Source organism: Nothoprocta perdicaria, unplaced genomic scaffold (genome assembly GCF_003342845.1).
Source record: "Nothoprocta perdicaria isolate Ctin4 unplaced genomic scaffold, notPer1 scaffold_57, whole genome shotgun sequence".
Lineage (NCBI taxonomy): Eukaryota > Metazoa > Chordata > Aves > Tinamiformes > Tinamidae > Nothoprocta > Nothoprocta perdicaria.
Genome location: NW_020455832.1, coordinates 3764583 through 3783349, shown reverse-complemented (window position 1 = coordinate 3783349; position 18767 = coordinate 3764583). Strand labels below are relative to the sequence as shown.

At 41.9% G+C, this 18767-nt stretch overlaps 1 protein-coding gene across 1 annotated transcript; it reads left to right on the top strand.

The window, feature by feature from the left end:
• The first annotated feature begins 785 nt into the window (after positions 1 to 785).
• LOC112955461 (mycocerosic acid synthase-like) lies at positions 786 to 10908 on the top strand. Its single transcript, XM_026048783.1, has 6 exons — positions 786 to 846; positions 2416 to 2569; positions 2877 to 3037; positions 4199 to 4402; positions 4889 to 5070; positions 5347 to 10908. The coding sequence occupies exons 1-6, from the start codon at positions 786 to 788 to the stop codon at positions 10906 to 10908; spliced, it is 6324 nt and encodes a 2107-aa protein (XP_025904568.1).
• The last annotated feature ends 7859 nt before the right edge of the window (positions 10909 to 18767 follow it).

Here is an 18767-nt window from a genome sequence, read left to right as displayed (position 1 = left end):
CCAAGTTTTCCCCTTTGAAACTACAAATGATCAGCTATTCCTATGTAGTCTTGATGCTATCTGGAATCTGCACACTGATAAGAGCATAAACACCTTGTAACTGTTGGTGGCTTTGAGATTTATAAAGCTGATTTAGATAAAAACAATACAGCCTTGAGATCCAGCCAAGGGGAGTCCTCAGCAATATTTTCTTTCACTTTTCGAGAATGTAGAAGAAGCAACTTTTGTTCCTCCCAGCATTTGATTGCTGGTTGCTGCTGGCAGTTTGCAGAGACTATTTGGGAGCTCTGTTTTATGGGGAGGCTAGAGATGACAGAGTTGAAAGTCTGCCTCTGTGATCCATGCACCATTCACTACTGCACCCAAACAGTGAGGCAGGGTCCATCTAAGGGAATCTTAGGTCCCCGGAATCCCTTAGATCCCTGGAAGTGGGGACGCAAGAGAGAAGCTCAAGAGCAGATCAGCTTGATGACAGGATTTGGAGAGGTGAAACAATGAAATGGGTAGTACCCATGAATAAGAGAATTTAGAGGATTAGTTTGAGGGCCTTTTTTTCTGAAGTAGAGACAAAGGAAAATCCAGCTTGCTGCTCTGCTAACTTCTGGGAAGTGTCATTTCTCTTCACAGCTAATGGAGCTTTCAAGCTTGATCAAACTTTGTACAAGTATATGTGTTTGTTGGAAGTTCACTTTTTAAACTAATATTTATCTAATGATAAATGCACAATTGTTTAAACTGCCTGACATTTGTCCCTGTATTGTGCATCTTAGAAACAAAGCATTAAAATGGAGATGGAAACTGGAGATGAAATTGCTATTGTGGGAATAGGATGCAACTTTCCTGGAGGTGAGTTTTGCATAAATGCAAAGCAGAATATTGAGAAAATACTGAAAAATACAGTTACTCATTAATTTTGATGTGGGGTAATACAGCTCCTTTCCTTCCATTCCTATTGTAGAAGTCCTTGCTTTCCTACTTGTCAAATATTTCTAAAAAGGTCACTTTCTGGTGGTTTGAATTTATCAGCTGACATATAGCTCTATTGTAGTAAAAAACAGTGGTCTCTATTGCAATAGTCTCATACAGTGCATATCATCTTTGTTGCAATTAGGCCTTATAAAGTGACAGTAGACTTTATCTTCTGAGATTAGATAGATAGAGGTATTTAGATAAGTGGAGAGGGTTCTAGGTTCAGGCTTCTGGTTGCAAATCTTTAATTACTTGAATAGACACTAATTAAAAAAAAAAATCCAGAAATAATCCAGGCAGTAGAATACAGCTTTGTCTCTGTGAGTCAGTATTCAGCCTCAAAGGCCACAGTGCTAGTCCCTTCCTTCCTTGTTTTTTCCTTTGACCTCACTGTATTTCAGCTCAGGCTTCAGTTTGTCCTAGATCCAATAGGTTTATATATACACACTAAAAACTGTGTGGACCAAAACTTAATTATGAGCAGAAATTAATGGTTCTGAAATTCAATTAAGTATTATAAAATATGCAGAATCTCATATCCCACTATTAAGTTGGTAAAATTTGGTAAAATTGGTGAAATTATTGAATTAGATTAAGTTGGTGCAACTCTGTTGGTCCAAGCATCACATTAACAAGGAAGCATTTCAGTTACACTGTTCTTAATTATTTATTTGTGTAGTAACACACATAAATCACGTGCTGTCCTCCACTGTGCAGCCTCAGAACTGCACTTCTTCACTGGCTTCCGAAGAATCTCTGGTGCTGATGAGTGGTGGGAGCTGTTAACTCCCAAGGTCTGGTTTGTGCCTGTGGCTGTGCCCAYGATGAGGGCGTAAATGTGCAAGGGCTTAGACAGCAACGCTGTTACTGGCTCTTAGCACATCCCTCAGCCCAGCTTTGGCCCATGTTCTTCTGAGCTCTCCTGGGCAGTGCTCAGCCACACCACGGGTTGATATCTGCAAGGGACTCTTCCCCAAGTGAGTGTGGGTGACACCATCGTGTCTTTTGAGGGAAGTGGAAGTGGCAGGGGGAGGAGAAAYGTGGGCCCCTCTGTGGACGCAATGTTTGGCCAAGGAGTGGGCACAGGGCTGTTTTATGTATTAGTATAGACATAGCCTCCATACCTGCATCTCAGCTGGTAAGGACAGATGCTCTTACAATCCAGGTGTCATTTGGGCTTTGTCAGTGCTGAGAATCCATATGCTTTTATGCTTGGGTTGAGATCCCCTTCCACTGCTGGACTGTGTTAGGAACAAAGGACAATGTCGCTGGCATTTTCCTAGTATTTGTAAGTTCAGTCTTTCTTCAAAGAGCTAATGTCCAGAGATGCTCCTTTGCTGCCAGTGGAGCTTCCTGAGGAGTGCTGCTGTGCAGATGCAGGGATGCACTTCTGAATATGCATGTGAGGGAGCAGATAATTGAATCCTCAAAATATTCATGCAACAGGTGAAGGAATTGACAACTTTTGGAAAGTGCTGGAAGAAGGCAAAAACTGCGCTGTAGAGATACCACCGGAGAGATTTAATACTAAGGAGTGGTATGATCCGGATGATAACAAGCCAGGAAAAATTTGTACGACACGAGCTGCTCTTCTCAATGAGTAAGTGTAGACAGTGCTGTGTACACATTGATTTTTCCTTTTATTTTTAGAATTATGTGTCTAGCYTTTCACAGAGACCAAGCCAAATGGAGACTAAGCAGCTAGTATAAAATGCATATYCTGTGGGGAAATAGAACATCCTGGGCCTATAAGCATTTACTTCTGAACTTTGGAAATGGGAAATGCGGCCRAAATACCAGTTATTGCTTTGTTTGTCATGGAATTGCAAAAAACGTGTACTTTGTGTCTAGAAGTGCATATTGTATATATATATATATTGAATCATTTTCTGGTTTGTGTATTTTAGATTCAACTCGTTTGACAACTACCTCTTTGGAATTAATGATCTGGAAGCTGAACGCATGGATCCACAACAGAAGTTGCTGATAGAATGCACATACAAAGCACTGGAGGATGCAGGAGTCCCTGTAGAAGCCATCAACGGCACCAAAACAGGTGTTTTTATTGGTAAGATAACAATTTCATGGTGAAAAACCTCCATTTTAACCTCAAAAACAATGCAGCACTCTTTCACAAACTTCACATGTATCTCTCCTTAGATCTTAAGTCTACTGTGTTATCACAGTGTTTGTTATTTTAGGTAAAGATTGGTAGGTTATTCTAGAAGTTCATTATACTCTTAACTCTTAGTTGCTCCTTTCAGTGTCTTCAGGCACTGAAGCTGAATCACCAAAGAGTTGAACTGGCTCACCAACCCTGTTCAGAAATGATATTCTCAGACTTAGATATTTCCCAGTATAATAGTATTGGTTCAGCTGGTGCAGGCTTTTATGTCCCTTATAAAGCAGCATAAATCCTCATGTAGATATTAACATGCTACCTGAGTGCATTTGCCCAACTTCTTATTTTGTTAAAGAGCTGGAAAACCGGCACATTTTGCTAGTAAAATATGTGTTTGTTTTAAGAGGAGTTTACAGGGTTAGGTTGATTGAGATAAYGATAATGGCAAGCTATCTAGATTACCTTTTAGTCTGAGCCCTGCTCTTCTTATACAAAGATTATTCTTTGCTCTCTAAATGGATACACTTCGTTTTCCACATATGATAGTAGAATCTGCTGCATTTCAAGGACAGGGGACAACRCTTTTGGCAGGCCCATTTTTTTTCTGTTTCTGCCTTGTTCAGTGGTTCACAACAAGCAAAGCTAGTAAAAAGCATTTGATGTAGCCTATGCTGTGGCATTCAGCTTGGAATGTGTGAGAAATTAGAGCTTGTCCTATGCATTTATATCTCAGCTATCCTCATTGTAGCTCCCTAATATGTCTTCCCATAGCTAAACAAAATTAACTCACCCTTAAGCTGAGATACAATTGTCTAAATAGTCTATGCATAGCTTAGCTGCATCACAGCTTAGCCTGCAAATAAGGCCTGTCATTTACTGACTGGGGGCAAATTTCAAGTGTCAGGAATGTTTGTTTAAGTTGGGTCCAGTGGAAATTGCTGGGAGTTTCATGTTTGACTTCAGTAGAAACAATGTTTTAGCATAGGAGCACTGATGATATGTAGTTTAATATTAAAACAGAAAAAACAAAGCATATGCTGTCAGGTTTAACGCTGTTAATTCCTTTTATTATCTCAATTTAACATGGTTTGTTTGATACTTTTATAGGTCTTATGAATCGAGATTATGAAATTATAACAAGCAGAGCAGTGAGTGAAATAAATCATTATGATGGCACAGGAACAGCAATGAGCATATCTGCTAACAGRGTCTCATACACATTTAATCTCACTGGACCGTCGCTGGCTATTGACACTGCATGTTCATCATTTCTTTTTGCTTTGCACTATGCCCTGAGGGCAATCAAAGCAGGTAATGGGACTGAAGAGCTGCTAGGATAAGAAATCAGGACTGATGCTGTAAGAGCTAGCTGGAAAATGAAGATTTCAGTTTTTCTAGGATTTGATTCCTATCACAGCTATCAAGAGCTATAACTTTATACTTTGACATTACTGAGATGAATTCAATAAAACCTGTTGTATTCTCAGTTTCACTAGTAGGGAACTATTAAGTTCCAATGACGCAGAAATAGCCACCATTTCTATAATAAAAAGAAAACTYTCATTATAAGGAGAGTTTTACCTCCCTCAGTTGTATCCTATGTAGACCTAGAAATCTGTCTTGGGTGACCTTTCAAAGATCTATCTCGGTAATGAGTTCCAATCTTGAAATTATAAATATCTCAAATAATTTTCATGATTATTTACCTGAAATACCAGCCTTTTCACTTAATTGTTACATAGGATTAAAATATTTCTGTCATGTCTTGGACATTTCAATGTTTCTCTTTTACTGCAGGAGATTGTGAGGCAGCCATTTGTGGTGGTGTGAACTGCATAATAGATCCCCGCACCTTTGTGTCTCTCAGTAAAGCAAAAATGATCTCTCCAGAGGGAATAAGCAAACCTTTCTCCAAAAGGGCAGATGGCTATGGAAGGGGAGAAGGCTGTGGTGTTATTTTCATAAAACCACTGAGAAAGGTAAGAGATGGTCTGTGAAGTAGCTTAAAATGAGGCTGCATACTTATCTAGGTTCTGTATCTCCAATTCTAGTAAGTTCCTCTAGAAAAATAACTCTTATAGTCTTCTAAATTAACTGTAGTATTAATAAGGTATTTATACACTTCTCCTAACATGGKAATCATGCATTTAAAAGTTAATGTTATTGTCTATCTGTTTTTTTGTTTGTCTATTTGTTTTCCTTTTATAGAAAGAACACAGAATTATTAAAGATATTGCTTTCTTTTTACAAAACAGGCAAAAGAAGACTACAACAAAATCTGGGGTGTTATAAGAATCAGTGCAGTAAGTCAGAATGGTAGGTCTATAACTCCAATCACAAGACCATCTCAAATAGAGCAAGAGAACCTGCTGCACAGCATTTATCAAACTCATGTCGATCCATCAACTGTGCAGTACATTGAAGCACATGGTACAGGAACGCCCGCTGGAGATCCCACGGAAGCTGAAAGTCTAGGTAATGCCATTTCTAAAAATAGGTCTTCACAAGTTTCTACTCTGAAAATCGGTTCAGTGAAAGGAAATATTGGCCATGCTGAATCAGCTGCTGGAGCAGCAGGGTTAATCAAAGTACTCCTGATGATGCATCATGGAAAGATTGTTCCATCCTTGCACTACTCAAAGGAGACTAGCAGCATTGATGCAGAGAAATTAAACCTTGCAATTCCCACAACTGTAGAACCCTGGGAAGAGCAGGGTGAGTACGGACGAGTAGCTGGCATCAACTGCTTTGGATTTGGGGGAACCATCGCCCACATTGTTGTCAGGCAGGTTAAGCAATCAGAGCCTCTTCCTGTCTTTAAGAGGCCCATTGAATTRGTTCTGCTGGCTGCAGCGTCAAGTAAATCCCTTCAGATGACAATGGCAGATACAGCTGAGCAGCTCAGCAAGAGCAGCTCTGTGACCCTCCCAAGTCTGGCCTATACATCTGCCTGCAGAAGAAGCAACGCCAACTACAAATACCGAAAAGCATTTGTCACAAACTCTCTCCAGCACCTGCAGCAAGAGATTATGTCAGCAGTGAACACTGAATGTGCCAAGTCAAAAGGGGCACCAGAGCTGGTGTTTGTGTTCTGTGGCAACGGTGTCACGCTGAAGCAGTTCTGCGAGACGCTGCTGAGCWCAGAGCCAGTGTTCAGAGAGAAGTGTGAGGAAATAGAGATGCTCTTTCAGAGCCATGCCCCCATCAGTCTTCTGCCAGCAGAAGACTGCAGCTCAAAGGACTTCTCCAGTCCAGAGCTCACCCAGCCCTTGCTTTTTACGCTGCAGGTTGCCTTAGCTTCTCTTCTGAAACACTGGGGCATTAAACCAGTCACTGTTGTTGGCCACTCAGTAGGGGAAGTTGCTGCTGCCCACTTTGCTGGATACCTTTCCTTGGCTGATGCAGTCAAAGTGATTTATCACCGGAGCAGGCTGCAGGCCAAGGTGCTCGGGGGCAGAATGCTGGTGGTTGGAAACGTCCCCGTTAACGAGATTGCTGAACATCTAAATCAGTACTCGGGGAAGGTGTGCATTGCTGCTTTCAACAGCCCCGTTTCCTGTACCTTGTCTGGGGATGCAGATTCTGTGGATGCTGCCCACAGACACTTAGCTCAAGCTTTCAACAGTAGAAACATCTTTCTTCATGTGTTAAATGTCCCAGCTGCGTACCACAGCCCCAGCATGGATGAGATACTCAGGGAATTGGAAGAGAACATACAACATTTAGAGAAACAGAAGGGGGAAATTGAAGTGATTTCAACACTAACTGGCATGGCTGCTTCTGAAAATGACTTCACTCAGGGCAAATTTTGGGCCCGACATGCTCGTGAACCTGTTGCTTTCACTCAAGCCATAGAAACAGCAGCTAGAGACAAAGAAAATGTGGTGTTTGTGGAAATAGGTCCTCACCGGGCACTGCAAAGAAACATAATAGAAACTTTAGGAAAGGGYACAAAGGTGTTCTCATCTTTGCAAACTGATGCAGAGCATCAGACACTCCTTACTCTGGTAGGAAATTTGTTTGAAATGGGATATAATCCCAACTGGCAACACTTTTATAATGGATATCAAAGTGTTCCAGTGACTATTCCACGGTATCAATTTGATCGCAAGAAATTAATGGCCTTTCTGGATCTTCATCAACAAGCAAACAAAAGAGGTGTCAGCTCCAGCCATCCTTTGGTCTACAGTATGAAGAGTGACAAYATGCAGTTTGGCTGCCTCGTGTCTCAGGACGCAACACCCTACTTATATGAGCACAAGAACAACGGTCTGGCTTTAGTCCCCGGTGCTTTTTATGTGGAGCTCGGTCTGGCCTCTGTGATGAGCAGTTCAAGGCCTAAAGTTCCTCTGGGCTCTTGCCAAATGAGTATCAGTTTTTCTGCGCCATGTGTTCTCAGCCAGGGTTCCCAAGTGTTGCATATCAAGCTGAGTCCACAGAAAGCAACAACAGCCTTTGAAATACTCTCTCCCTCCAATGCACTTTTTGCTGCAGGCCAAGTTATAAAGGTGCCTGAAGCTGCAGTTGAAGAAAGGACTATCTCCTTTCAAGAAATCTTTCAAAGGTGCAGGTCTGTGGTTAGCACGGAGGAGGTTTATGAATCGCTATCTCAGATTGGCTTTCAGTATGGCTCCATATTCAGGCAACTCAGTGATGTGCATTACTGCCAGGAACTAAAGGAAGCTATAGCAAGCATAACGGTGAACAAGCAGACTGTTGGAGAGATGTACAACTACTATATCCATCCGGTGCTGCTAGATTGTTTTCTGCAGATGACAGCTGTCATGACCTCAAAGACCATTCAGGCCAGAGCAGGCTTTCCATCAGGGATAGGCAGCCTGGTGGTGCTCCGACCACTGGAGGAAGAAATGATGATCTATATGAGAACAAGCAAATCTGTTGGGAACAACTTAGAGGTCTGTGGATGCTTTATGGACAAGCATGGCTCTATTTTGGCTGAGCTCAAGCGCGTTACCATCACTTTCATGAAGCAGGCATCTTCCAGGGAAAATGAGTTTATGTTTGAGAACAAGTGGAAAGAAATCTCTCCTCCACAAGCACTTGGACACTTGGGAACAATGCCACGAGTCCTAGTGTTTGCTGACAGATTTGGTATAAGTGAACAGCTAAAAAAATATTTGCATCCTGAGTCCAGGTATGTTATGTACGAAGACTGGGAAAGCTCCTTGGAAATCCACACAGAGAATAAAATGAAAACAGAATTTGAGGATTATGATGAAATTCTGTACCTGTGGGGAATTCAAAAGTTAAATGAAGAGTTTCCTAGCAAAGTGGTGGACCAGTTGGCAAAGTGTTGTGAGGCCTATCGCCGAATTATTGTGGCATTAAGAGAGAAATCATCCCGTTGCTCAGTTAGAGTGATCACCTACAGAACAACAGGAAGAAATGTCGACCACATTAACAGCGGATTTGCTTTATGTGGCATGACCAGAACTTGTGTCCTTGAAGTTCCTGAAGTCACTTTTCAAATAATTGACCTTAGCTCTTCCAGCTCCCTGGACATCTCAGCATTAGCAGATGTTCTTGTGAAATACAAAGGTATAGACTATCCAGAAGTTTGGATCAGCCAGGGAAGAATTTACGTGTCAGAAGTCAGACGTACGCCTTTTATAGATGCAGATTCTAACCCACCCATAAGATCTCTACAGAAATCAGAAACATTCACCTTGTACACTTCTGACCCATACACAGCAAAAGACTTATCTGCTGAGTTATCCACCAGAGAACTTAATGAGCTCGAAAAACAGAGCATTGAAATTCAAGTGGATAAAATATGTCTCCACTCYGATGATTATTTTCCTATGAGTGTTTCTAGTCGTAACTTTGGTAATGCACTATACTGGAATTCACAAATAGTAGATAAATATGGACTTTTGGCCCTTGACTTCAGTGGCACAGTAACAGCAACAGGTTCTAATGTGAGGAAAGTTAAAGTGGGAGACCATGTGGTTTCCTGCTATCCAGTTGCTGCATCATCCAAAATTCAGATTCCATGGACAGTTTGCTTCAATGTAAAGAAATTTCCATGCTTTCAAAATGTCCCTTGTATGTCATACTTTATCATTGCATGGGAAATATTAAATCAGAGGTTACCCAAGAGGAAAAACGGAAAAACATTAGGTATTATTTCTACAGAGCCATCATCAGTTTTGTGCCACGTTCTTTCTGTGGCAGCAGAAGAGATGGGTTGGAGAACAGTACTTGCAAGGCCCACTCCTGATGAGCTCCAACAGCTAATCTTATGCCATGCCCTTGTTGTTCTTCCTCCAGTACATGGAATGTCTCAGGAAGATCTGGCCCGCATGTACTTTCTTAAAGATGTGGTGATAGTACGTGGCAATCAACAGTTTGAATGTATCCAAAATACCATTGGAATTGATCATGAAAATATCTGCTTTCATATCCTTTCCCTCAGCAGCATTTTCCAGAAAGCATCTCTAAAGGAACTGCAAAAGACAGTGCATGCATGGATCAGTTCAATGGATATGAAACGGTTTAGAAGTCTGTCAGGTTTTGTTTTTCAGCAAACTGAGAACTTAGAAAGGATGAACTCTGAGTCGTCCTATTTTACCTGCAAATCTGTCCCACTTGCTGTACTGAGAAGGCAGAGGAGGGATGTCACCATGGTTTCAGAAATACCATTGTATGAACCCCAGAAGAAAATGTTTAAGCGGAATGCCGCCTACATAGTCGTAGGGGGCCTTACGGGACTTGGTTTTGAAACTGTGAAATTCATAGCCCAAAATGGAGGTGGRTGCATTGCCATACTCTCCAGGAAAATTCCAAGCAATGAGAAGCTAGAAGAGCTCAAGGCTTTGCAGCAGCAGCATGAAGGCAGCAGAGTAGCATTTGTGCAGTGTGATGTTATTTCAACTAAGGAGGTTGAGACAGCTTTCCGGTATATATCGCAAATCTTTCCAGGGAGTCCAATCAAAGGTGTATTTCAAGGTGCTGTGGCTTTACACGATGGTCGTCTTGAAGTTCTGAATTTGGCTGATTTTCAGAAAGTGCTAAGCCCCAAAGTGGCAGGGGTCATAAATCTTCATTGGGCTACCAAAAGCCAGGAGCTTGACTACTTTGTGTGCTACTCTTCTGTTACTTCCTTTCTGGGGAATTCCACACAAGCAAACTATGCGGCTGCCAACTCTTTCCTGGATGTCTTCTGCCAATACCGGAGGAACTGTGGGCTTTCAGGCCAATCCATTAACTGGGGTGCTTTGAACCTTGGCATACTGCTCAATCAGAATTACATCCAGAACATTCTGGGATCCAGGGGCATAGATATTCTGCAAGTGCATGAAATTCATGAGTATCTGAGAAAGAGCTTACTTACGAATAACCCTCAGCAGGCTGTCGTGAAATTCAATTTTCAAACTTTACTTCGTCATGTCCTTTCTCGGATTTTATCACTAAAAAGTCGCTTCATCTCACTTATGTCAGAAGAATTTGGTTCCAATCTTAAAGTATCTGAGGAAGCTCGAGTCCAGGATGTTGCTTTAATCAAACCTGAAAAGTACATCACCTCACTGGTGAGCGACCTCACCAGAGCAAACTCAAACGAACTAACCATGAACACAACACTGTTGTCGTTGGGCATAGACTCTATGTTAGCTATGACAATTCAGAACCGTGTCTTTCAAGAAAGGAAGGTGGACATACCTGTTYTGAAACTGCTTGATCCTCACACAACTCTGTCGAGTTTAGTAGTAGCTCTAGAAGAAACAGACAGCGCAGATGGAATAGCTGAGGATGAAAATGATGCAATTGAAAGTGAAGAACATGGGAAATGGTTATAAGAGTTTTCCTCATTCAGGAATTTTGTAGCTTTTAAGATAAATGGACCTTTTCTGGTATGTCAGAATATCTCATTGCAAAGTGTGGATAGAATATCTGGTGATGCTAAATCTGCTTTTCTCATTATCCCAGAAAAGCCTACACCAGGTTCTTCTGCTATTGCACTGTTTGTTACTTTCAGCAAACTGTTTGACGTGTTACTTTCCTTATCTTTTACTTTTGTTTTTCAGTATTTTTTAGCTCAAAATAGGTAGACTAATACATATGCATTTTAATTTTGTATGTTTGTATGTGAAATGGATATTGTATTTTTTTACCATTTTAAAGTGTTTGTAAAAATGATGTGATTGCAGCTCTATATGATGAATGTATGTGTAAAGCAGTATATTATAACAATTTTGTTGTACTATTCTGAATATATTATAGCTTTTTTACCATCATCTTATGTATATAGACATAAGATGTTAAAAATAACTCAGTAGAAAAGCAAACAGTAAAACAAGTTTATGTTGTTTAATTAACCTTYTTCTAATAAAGAGCAAATAAATAAAACCTAAAACCTTATCCTTATTTTAATTTTGTATTTCTCTTTCACTCTCCAAGTTTATATTCTCCTGATTTTAACAACTTCCTTTATTTTACTCCAGTGAGAAAATACAGGTTTTTTTCCAAAGACACTGAGGAAAATGTTTGTAGTCTGCGAACAGTGCAGTGCTTCTCCATTTTATACCTAATTACACCATTCCTTCCCGGATATATGTTGCAGCTCTAGCTGTATTCTCCAGTGCATGGACTGTCCAGTCCTACACTAATAGCACATGGCACAGAATTTGGCTAGGAGAAAAGGGTACCGGTTAATGAAAAAAAGGCAAGACTTGCTTGCTTCATTATTGAGCAAAGACTTCAGTCATAAAGATAACATATCAGGATCAAATAGGTGGTGAGAGATAGGTTTTATTCATAGAATTGGAAGATAGTTCAGGTTGGTAGAGACTTCAAGAGATCATCAAGTCCAACTCCTGCTCAAAGCAGTATCAGCATCAAATTTGGAGCAGGCTGATACTTTGTCCAGTCAAGTCTTGCAAACCTCCAAGGACAAAGATTTCACAATCTCTTTGAGTAGCTTATTCCAGTGCTTAAGTATCTTTTTTTTTTTCCCTTTATATTCAGTTGGAACCTCCTTGTTGCAATATCTGACTCTTGCCTTTCATTCTTCCACCGTGCACATCTGCAAAGAGCCTGGTGCTCTGTCTTCTTRGTAATATCCTCTTACGTACTGGAAGGCTGCTATTAGGGTCTCTTAAAATCAGCTGAACAAGCCCTCTGCCCTCAGCCTCTCCTTGCACTWCTAGTACTCCAGCACCCAACCATCTTGGTGATCTTCTGCTGGATTTACTCAAGGTTATCAAAACCTTTCTTATACTGGGAGGAAGAGAAAGGAAAAGCTGGATTTAGTGTTCCAGATTTGATGTAGTGAATGCCAGATAAAGGGGAAAAAACACATTCTTGGATCTACTGGCTGCACTCCTAGATSCTACTGGATGCCTCGTAGAGCGCTGTGAGCCTTGCTTGCCACCAGTATACACTGGTGCCTTGCACTTAGCCCACTACCCACCAGGACCCCCAGAYTGGCTTGCCAGATACCTCCCTGCTGGTGGTTCCTCTGTGGCTGCTAGTGACAGTCTCGGCCTCCTTGGGTTTGCAGAAATATTTTTAAAGACTTAGCACTTCTGAGCCTAAGGGATGTCCGGAGCTCAAGACTTTCAGGCATGCTTCTCTTTCTCCTCTTTGGTGCGTGACTTTACCTTAGACACTGAAAGAGGTTCAACCYTTCCAGCGTGGGAGCCGATGCTGTTAAAACTCTTCTCTATATTCAACAAGACACTTTTATTTGAAACACATTTCCTATTTCTCCTAAATTKTTTATCTGATTCATTCATTAGGCTGATTATTCAGAATCACCAAAGAACAGCCATGGATATATGTTGATATATGTTACAGTCAGGTGACTCTAATTAGACATTATCCTATTTGTTACATGGTTAGCAAAGTAATATTTGATATTTTATTTTTGCTTTGAATAGAGAGTTGAATTAGATGACCTCCAAAGGTCAGAGATTCACAGAACAGTTTAGTTTGGAAAGGAAGTMTGTCAGCTCACCGCTTAGCCAGCAGGGCTGACTGAGGTTGGGTTGTTCAGGCCCTGCTCCTGTTGAGTTTTGAGTTAACTCCCAAGGTGGAGATTCCACAGTCTGAGCAATCTGTCCCAGTGATTGACCATTCTCATTGTGAATAATTTTTTTTATTCTAGATTTGTATCTAATAATTTCTCTTGAAGCAGCCTGGGACTTTGCCTTTTCTCTTATCACTGTGCACTTGTGGCTCCGTCATCTCTATTTCCTCCAAGCAGGCAGTTGTAGACAGCAGRAAAGGTTCCCCTTAGACTTCACTTCAGACTGAACAAACCCTTGACTGTTCTTGGTATGTCACAGTTCTAGGCCCAGCCACCATGATGGCCCTTCACTGACCTCACTTCACAGAATCTCAGAATCACAGAACGGTTGAGGTTGGAAGGGACCTCTAGAGATCATTCAGTCCAACCCCCTGCTCCAGCAGGGACAYYCAGASCACGGGGCACAGGGCGGCATCCAGGTGGGTTTGGAAGATCTCCAGAGAAGGAGACTCCACAACCTCTCTGGGCTGCCTGTTCCAGGGCTCTGTCACCCTCACTTCTGCATGTTGATGTCTGTCTTGTACTGGGGAGAGCAGATTTAGACACAATAATGCCAATGCAACCTCATATGTGCTTAATAGAGGGGAATGATCAACTCCACGGACCTGCTGACTACAGTCTTGCCTGTATAGCCCAGTGCACAGTTGGCCTTTATTGCCATAGGACATCCTGCAGACTCATATTCAACTTAGTGTCCACCAGGAAGCCCAAGCACTTTTCTGCAAATCTATTTTCCAGCCAGTCAGTCCCCAGCCTGTACTAATGCATGGGACAACTTCATGAACCCTGCTCTGATGGCGAAGGTTTCTGCTRCAGGCAGGGTGCTCAGGATTCAGCCATCCTGGCAGCAACAATTTAGGATGCTCAGCAATGGCAGAGCACTGACTGCCCTTCCATTTGTGTTTGGCAAATCCATATGACTGGAAGAATTGACTGGAAAATCCATAAAGAAGATGCAGGTGGTCAGAGGTATGCTTGATGTCCTACAGCAAGCAATCCCAACTATAAGAGAAGGGAAAGTTATACATAAGCAACGGAATGAACTGGGAAAAAAAGAAAGAAACAAGTGGCATTGCTCTTGGAGCAGTGACAATCTCTGTACTACCAAAACACAGAGATGATGACCTGAAATAAGCAGGACCTTGTAGTTCTTGGCTRTGTATCTCAATTATTTTAAAATGGTATTTTTTTCCTATCAGCTGCTGGGGAACCGTTGATTGTTTGAACAAAAAGAGCCATTTCATCCTGGAAAAAAAAATGTTCTGCTCAAAATCTTAATTGTAGTTAGATAAATCAGTCATGAAAAAAAAAATCTGTATTTCACAGAAAGCTTTTTTTAATGACAACMATGTTTAGTCTCTGCAATTAATCTTGCATGGAGTTAAGCACACAGAGTATATTTTTTAAAGATTTAAAGTCTCTGAGCTCTTAATTCCATTTTCACAGGATCCCATTAGCAGGATGCATGTTCAGTAATAAGATAATCATGACTGGCACAGTGCTCAGAAAAATATTAATTTTTCTAATTAGAATCTGAAGTGATATAATATCTATTCAAACAACGAAGATGTGTACCTTGCCTTATCTGAGTACACACATAAATACAGTTAGTCAGATCTGTTCCATAAAACAGTGACACAAAGACACAATTACTGGAAAGGACCYTAGCATTTCTTTGAAAAATGTGCTCGTGGATGCACATTTTGTTTTCTGCCCCAGGCAATGCATCAAAATACTTCCCTTGCTGAAAGCCTAGAACTTTCAGACTGAATTAAGACCTTCATTTGCACAGTTAATCAATGCCTGTTTCTTGTTTGACCTGGATCATGCGGTACCTGATAATAGCACGTACTCTCATTGGATGGATGTGCAACTGGTGCACCATCTACCCGTGATTTACCAAGGAAAATCATATTAAAAACTCTGGGTTGCAAGCTACAATTCCCTCTAGGAAGAAAAGGTGGTATTTACAAGCATGGCTATTTCAAGACACTTTTGAAGACCTTAGAATCATGAACGAATCATAAAAATGCTGAAAAGGACAAATTATTAGGCAATGAAAGGCCTGCCAATAAAAGAGTAAAACTTGACAGATCAAAACAAAACAAAACAAAACAAAAAAACAGGCAAAGGACATGAAAGACATTAAGAAAAGTTGCCACTAGGCACAGCACAGGTCCATTACTTCAAGAGAAAGTAACTAAAGCACCCGGCCTACAAATACAACCCAAACAAAGTTTCCAGTACATAGCTAAGAATATGTATTTTTAATTTCTATAGCTGTTGACCTAACAGTTGCATTTAATACATTAAGGAAAGATGGAAAATCAAAGAAACTTCATAGGAAGGCATCACATAAGGCACCAGGCAGGGAGTCTTCCTCAGAAGGTGGGACACCCCCTTCTTGTGATATGATGCAGGGCCAAAGCCTATAGACCCTGTGCTTTTTGTTGGCTCTCATCGGACATCTGCACAGCCAGACTGTATATTGTACATTGACTGGGAGGACAGRAGCAGAAGGGGACATAGAGCTCCATTTTGGGGATTTCAGAGATCACCTCCCAGGAAAGGCAGAGCAACAGTTCCAGAGGCAGCAGCAGGACAGGGGAATGCCAGGTTCAAGCCAGGACTGGAAGCAGRACAAGGGCACCATGCAGGGTCAGGGAGGAGTGTGTGGATGATTGCTATACGACTATTCCTAARTTGCAAATCCAGAAGAGTTACTGCTCATGCCTTCCTCCTGTGATTGAAGCGCAAGGAGGAGAGCAACACCAAGATTATGAGACAACATGACACACTATATCCCTAAACAGTCTGGACACAGTTTKGGGAAGGAAACTCCACCAGAAACCAGCTTCTTCTGATAGAAGTTGTTTTCCCAGATGCCATCACAGCTGTGGTCCTGCGAAGGCCCTGTCTCCCATTTGCTCCTGCCAGCAAAGGGACCTGCATGTGCCTTGTTGGCTGTTCTGCTTGGACATGGGACAGGAGCAGGCAAGAAAGCAGCAAGGGTTTGTGACTAATGTGGAGGCCATAGAGAGGACTACACACTTAGGTAGGCTCAAGGCCAAGCAGTCATTTACCTTGTTATTGCTCAAAATATCAATTAACACTATAAAATAAAAATGCCACATCCAAAATGGATCAATGTAAATATTTTGATCAATGTGGTTAATGGATTGAACCCCGGCTCACTTCCCAGCCTGTTTCCATGATGCTAGAGGATTGCAGTCCTGACTGCCACTTAGCATTTGCTGCTGTGTCCTCAGCGAACCTTGTGAGAAATGGTGACATTGCTAATGAAGCAGAGCATGGTGACTGCACCAGCCAGGGTCTCAGGAGGGCTGCAGCAAAGTTCTTTGGACATCTGGAGCTGCTGAGAGGAGTCATCTCGATCAGAGCAGGTCTTGGGGAATGGTTGACRTGTCACAGACTCACAGAATCACAGAGCATTTGAAGTTGGAAGGGACCTCAAGAGATCATCTAGTTCTGCTGCTAAAGACAGACTTGCTTTCCCTTCGTTGCTGCTGTGCGACTCTCCATGTCTTGACCTTCCCCAAAAGCTGGAGTCAGTACATACACAAATTAGCAAAACCAGGATGGGATGCATCCAACAAACCATATCACCACCGATTTTGTTTAGGTGAATCTCATASACACATAAGGAAGAGTCACTCTCACATGCACAGAGCATCCCGTGAGACAGTTGCTAACAGAAGCAGTTTGTGAAGAAGAGCCCTGAGAAGGTCCCACAGCATTTCACTTTGTTTTTCTGGATAGAGTAGGATGGCTAGTCAGGAAACCTGTACCAAGTTTAACACATGTTGGAACTTGCAAGTCTCAGGCTTTCTCCTTATTTTCCTCCTGCTTCCCTGATATCACTTTCCAGATGCTTTGCTCAAAAAGCCTGGTATACAGCCAACCTACAGCTCAGCCTTTGCACACTTAACTGCTCTTGGATTTGGGCTTTTACAAGCCAGCATTAATAAAACATACAATATTCTACAATAATCAAGGCACTCACAGGCTATTCGTGAGTGCCCAGGGGAAGAAGATCAACTTACTTAGATTCAACATTGCACAGGAGTTAAGAATAAATGAGTAAATTTACTCCTTCCAGCCAAGGTCAGTGTTAAAGCATGCAGGTTAGCAGTAACAGAAGTGACATAAAAAACCCCAAACGCACTGTATGTGCAGCCTGTCCAGCATCTCCACTTGCTGTGACTCTGCTGTTCCTCTCCCTCGGGACAGCATCCTCCAAGGGGCCCCRAGAGAGCGGCTGTGAAACGTGGTGGCTGCCCCGCTTCTCCCAGCCTTGTGCAGGACCAAGGGGACAAAGCCACACACCTCTGAACTGGGCCCTCCGCTTCCTCTCCTCTCTATCTTCTTCCTGACCCTCTTTGCAGCTCAGATAGGAACGCAGGGCAGTGGGTTAGGGAAACTGAGTCACATCCTTCCCCAGCCTCTTAGCCTTTCCTAACTAAGTGAGCTGTTTGATCTGTGCGTTTCTTAGTGCTTGCCTGGCTTCCCTTGTCATGGCCTTCAGGAGGTGACATCACAAAACTTTATGCATTCTATACCTTGAAAAATGACCRTTTTATTGACAGTTTTTTGCGCACTCACCTGGGGGCTCTTGCAAAAGCTGTGGCAAGGCCGGAGGAGCCCRGCGGGGACACACTCCCCAGGCCAGGCTGCTTTCTCCTGGGGTCCTTCCTGGACAACCCAACACCATGTGCCCTATGTCATGGACCTCCCCTTGGAGGGACCTTCTCCTGGGTGGAGCTAGTTTGGCCACGTTATGGTGGGTTTTGCTAGGACAGCGCTGGCAGCACATGAGCTCACCTGCGGGAGCTGTTGGTGAAGCATTATGAGAATATTATGGCCTTGTACTATTTTTCCTTCAGCGATTGCCCTCCTCTGCTGTGCGCTGTGTGTATTTTGAATACAAAAATGAAGTGCTCTAGGTGACCCTGCATGAGCAGGGGGGTTGGACTAGATGACCTCTGAGGTCCCTTCCAACCCTAAGCATTCTATGTTTCTATGAAGCTCGGCTTGCTGAGCTGGGACAGGCTTTCTGGTTYATAGTAAGTTTTTGTCCTCCTTTCCTTTTGTTTTCCGCCATAATAACTGAAGCCTCACCAGGMTGAGAAATCCATATGTGGCCCTCCTCCTTCCCCTTACTTTCCTTCCTCCTTCCCCTCCTGCAAGATGAACCGAGTATTAAACCTTGCAAAAAAACCCACATAAATTACATTATTCCAGGGAATCAGGATTAACATCGCTAGGCTGTATATCCACAAGGTATGAAATAACAATAGTGTACTTAATGAATGGTAAATTGTTTACTCTTTATTTGGGACACTCATATTCTTGCCTGGGCTGCTTAGTAATCAGAGAGTATTAATATAATTATATAAACAATAAATTAGAGAATAAATAAATAACAACAAAAATAAATGATAAATATTAATGAAATAAAATTCTTATAAAGTTATAAAACATTGCAATAAAATATGAAACAGTAAGAATTTAAATAAATAATACATTAGTTTAATAACCAATTTAAGTGTCTTTTTCCATTTCCATTCCCCAAAGTAGGGGGAAAGTTTTGAACGACTTTAAGGAGCA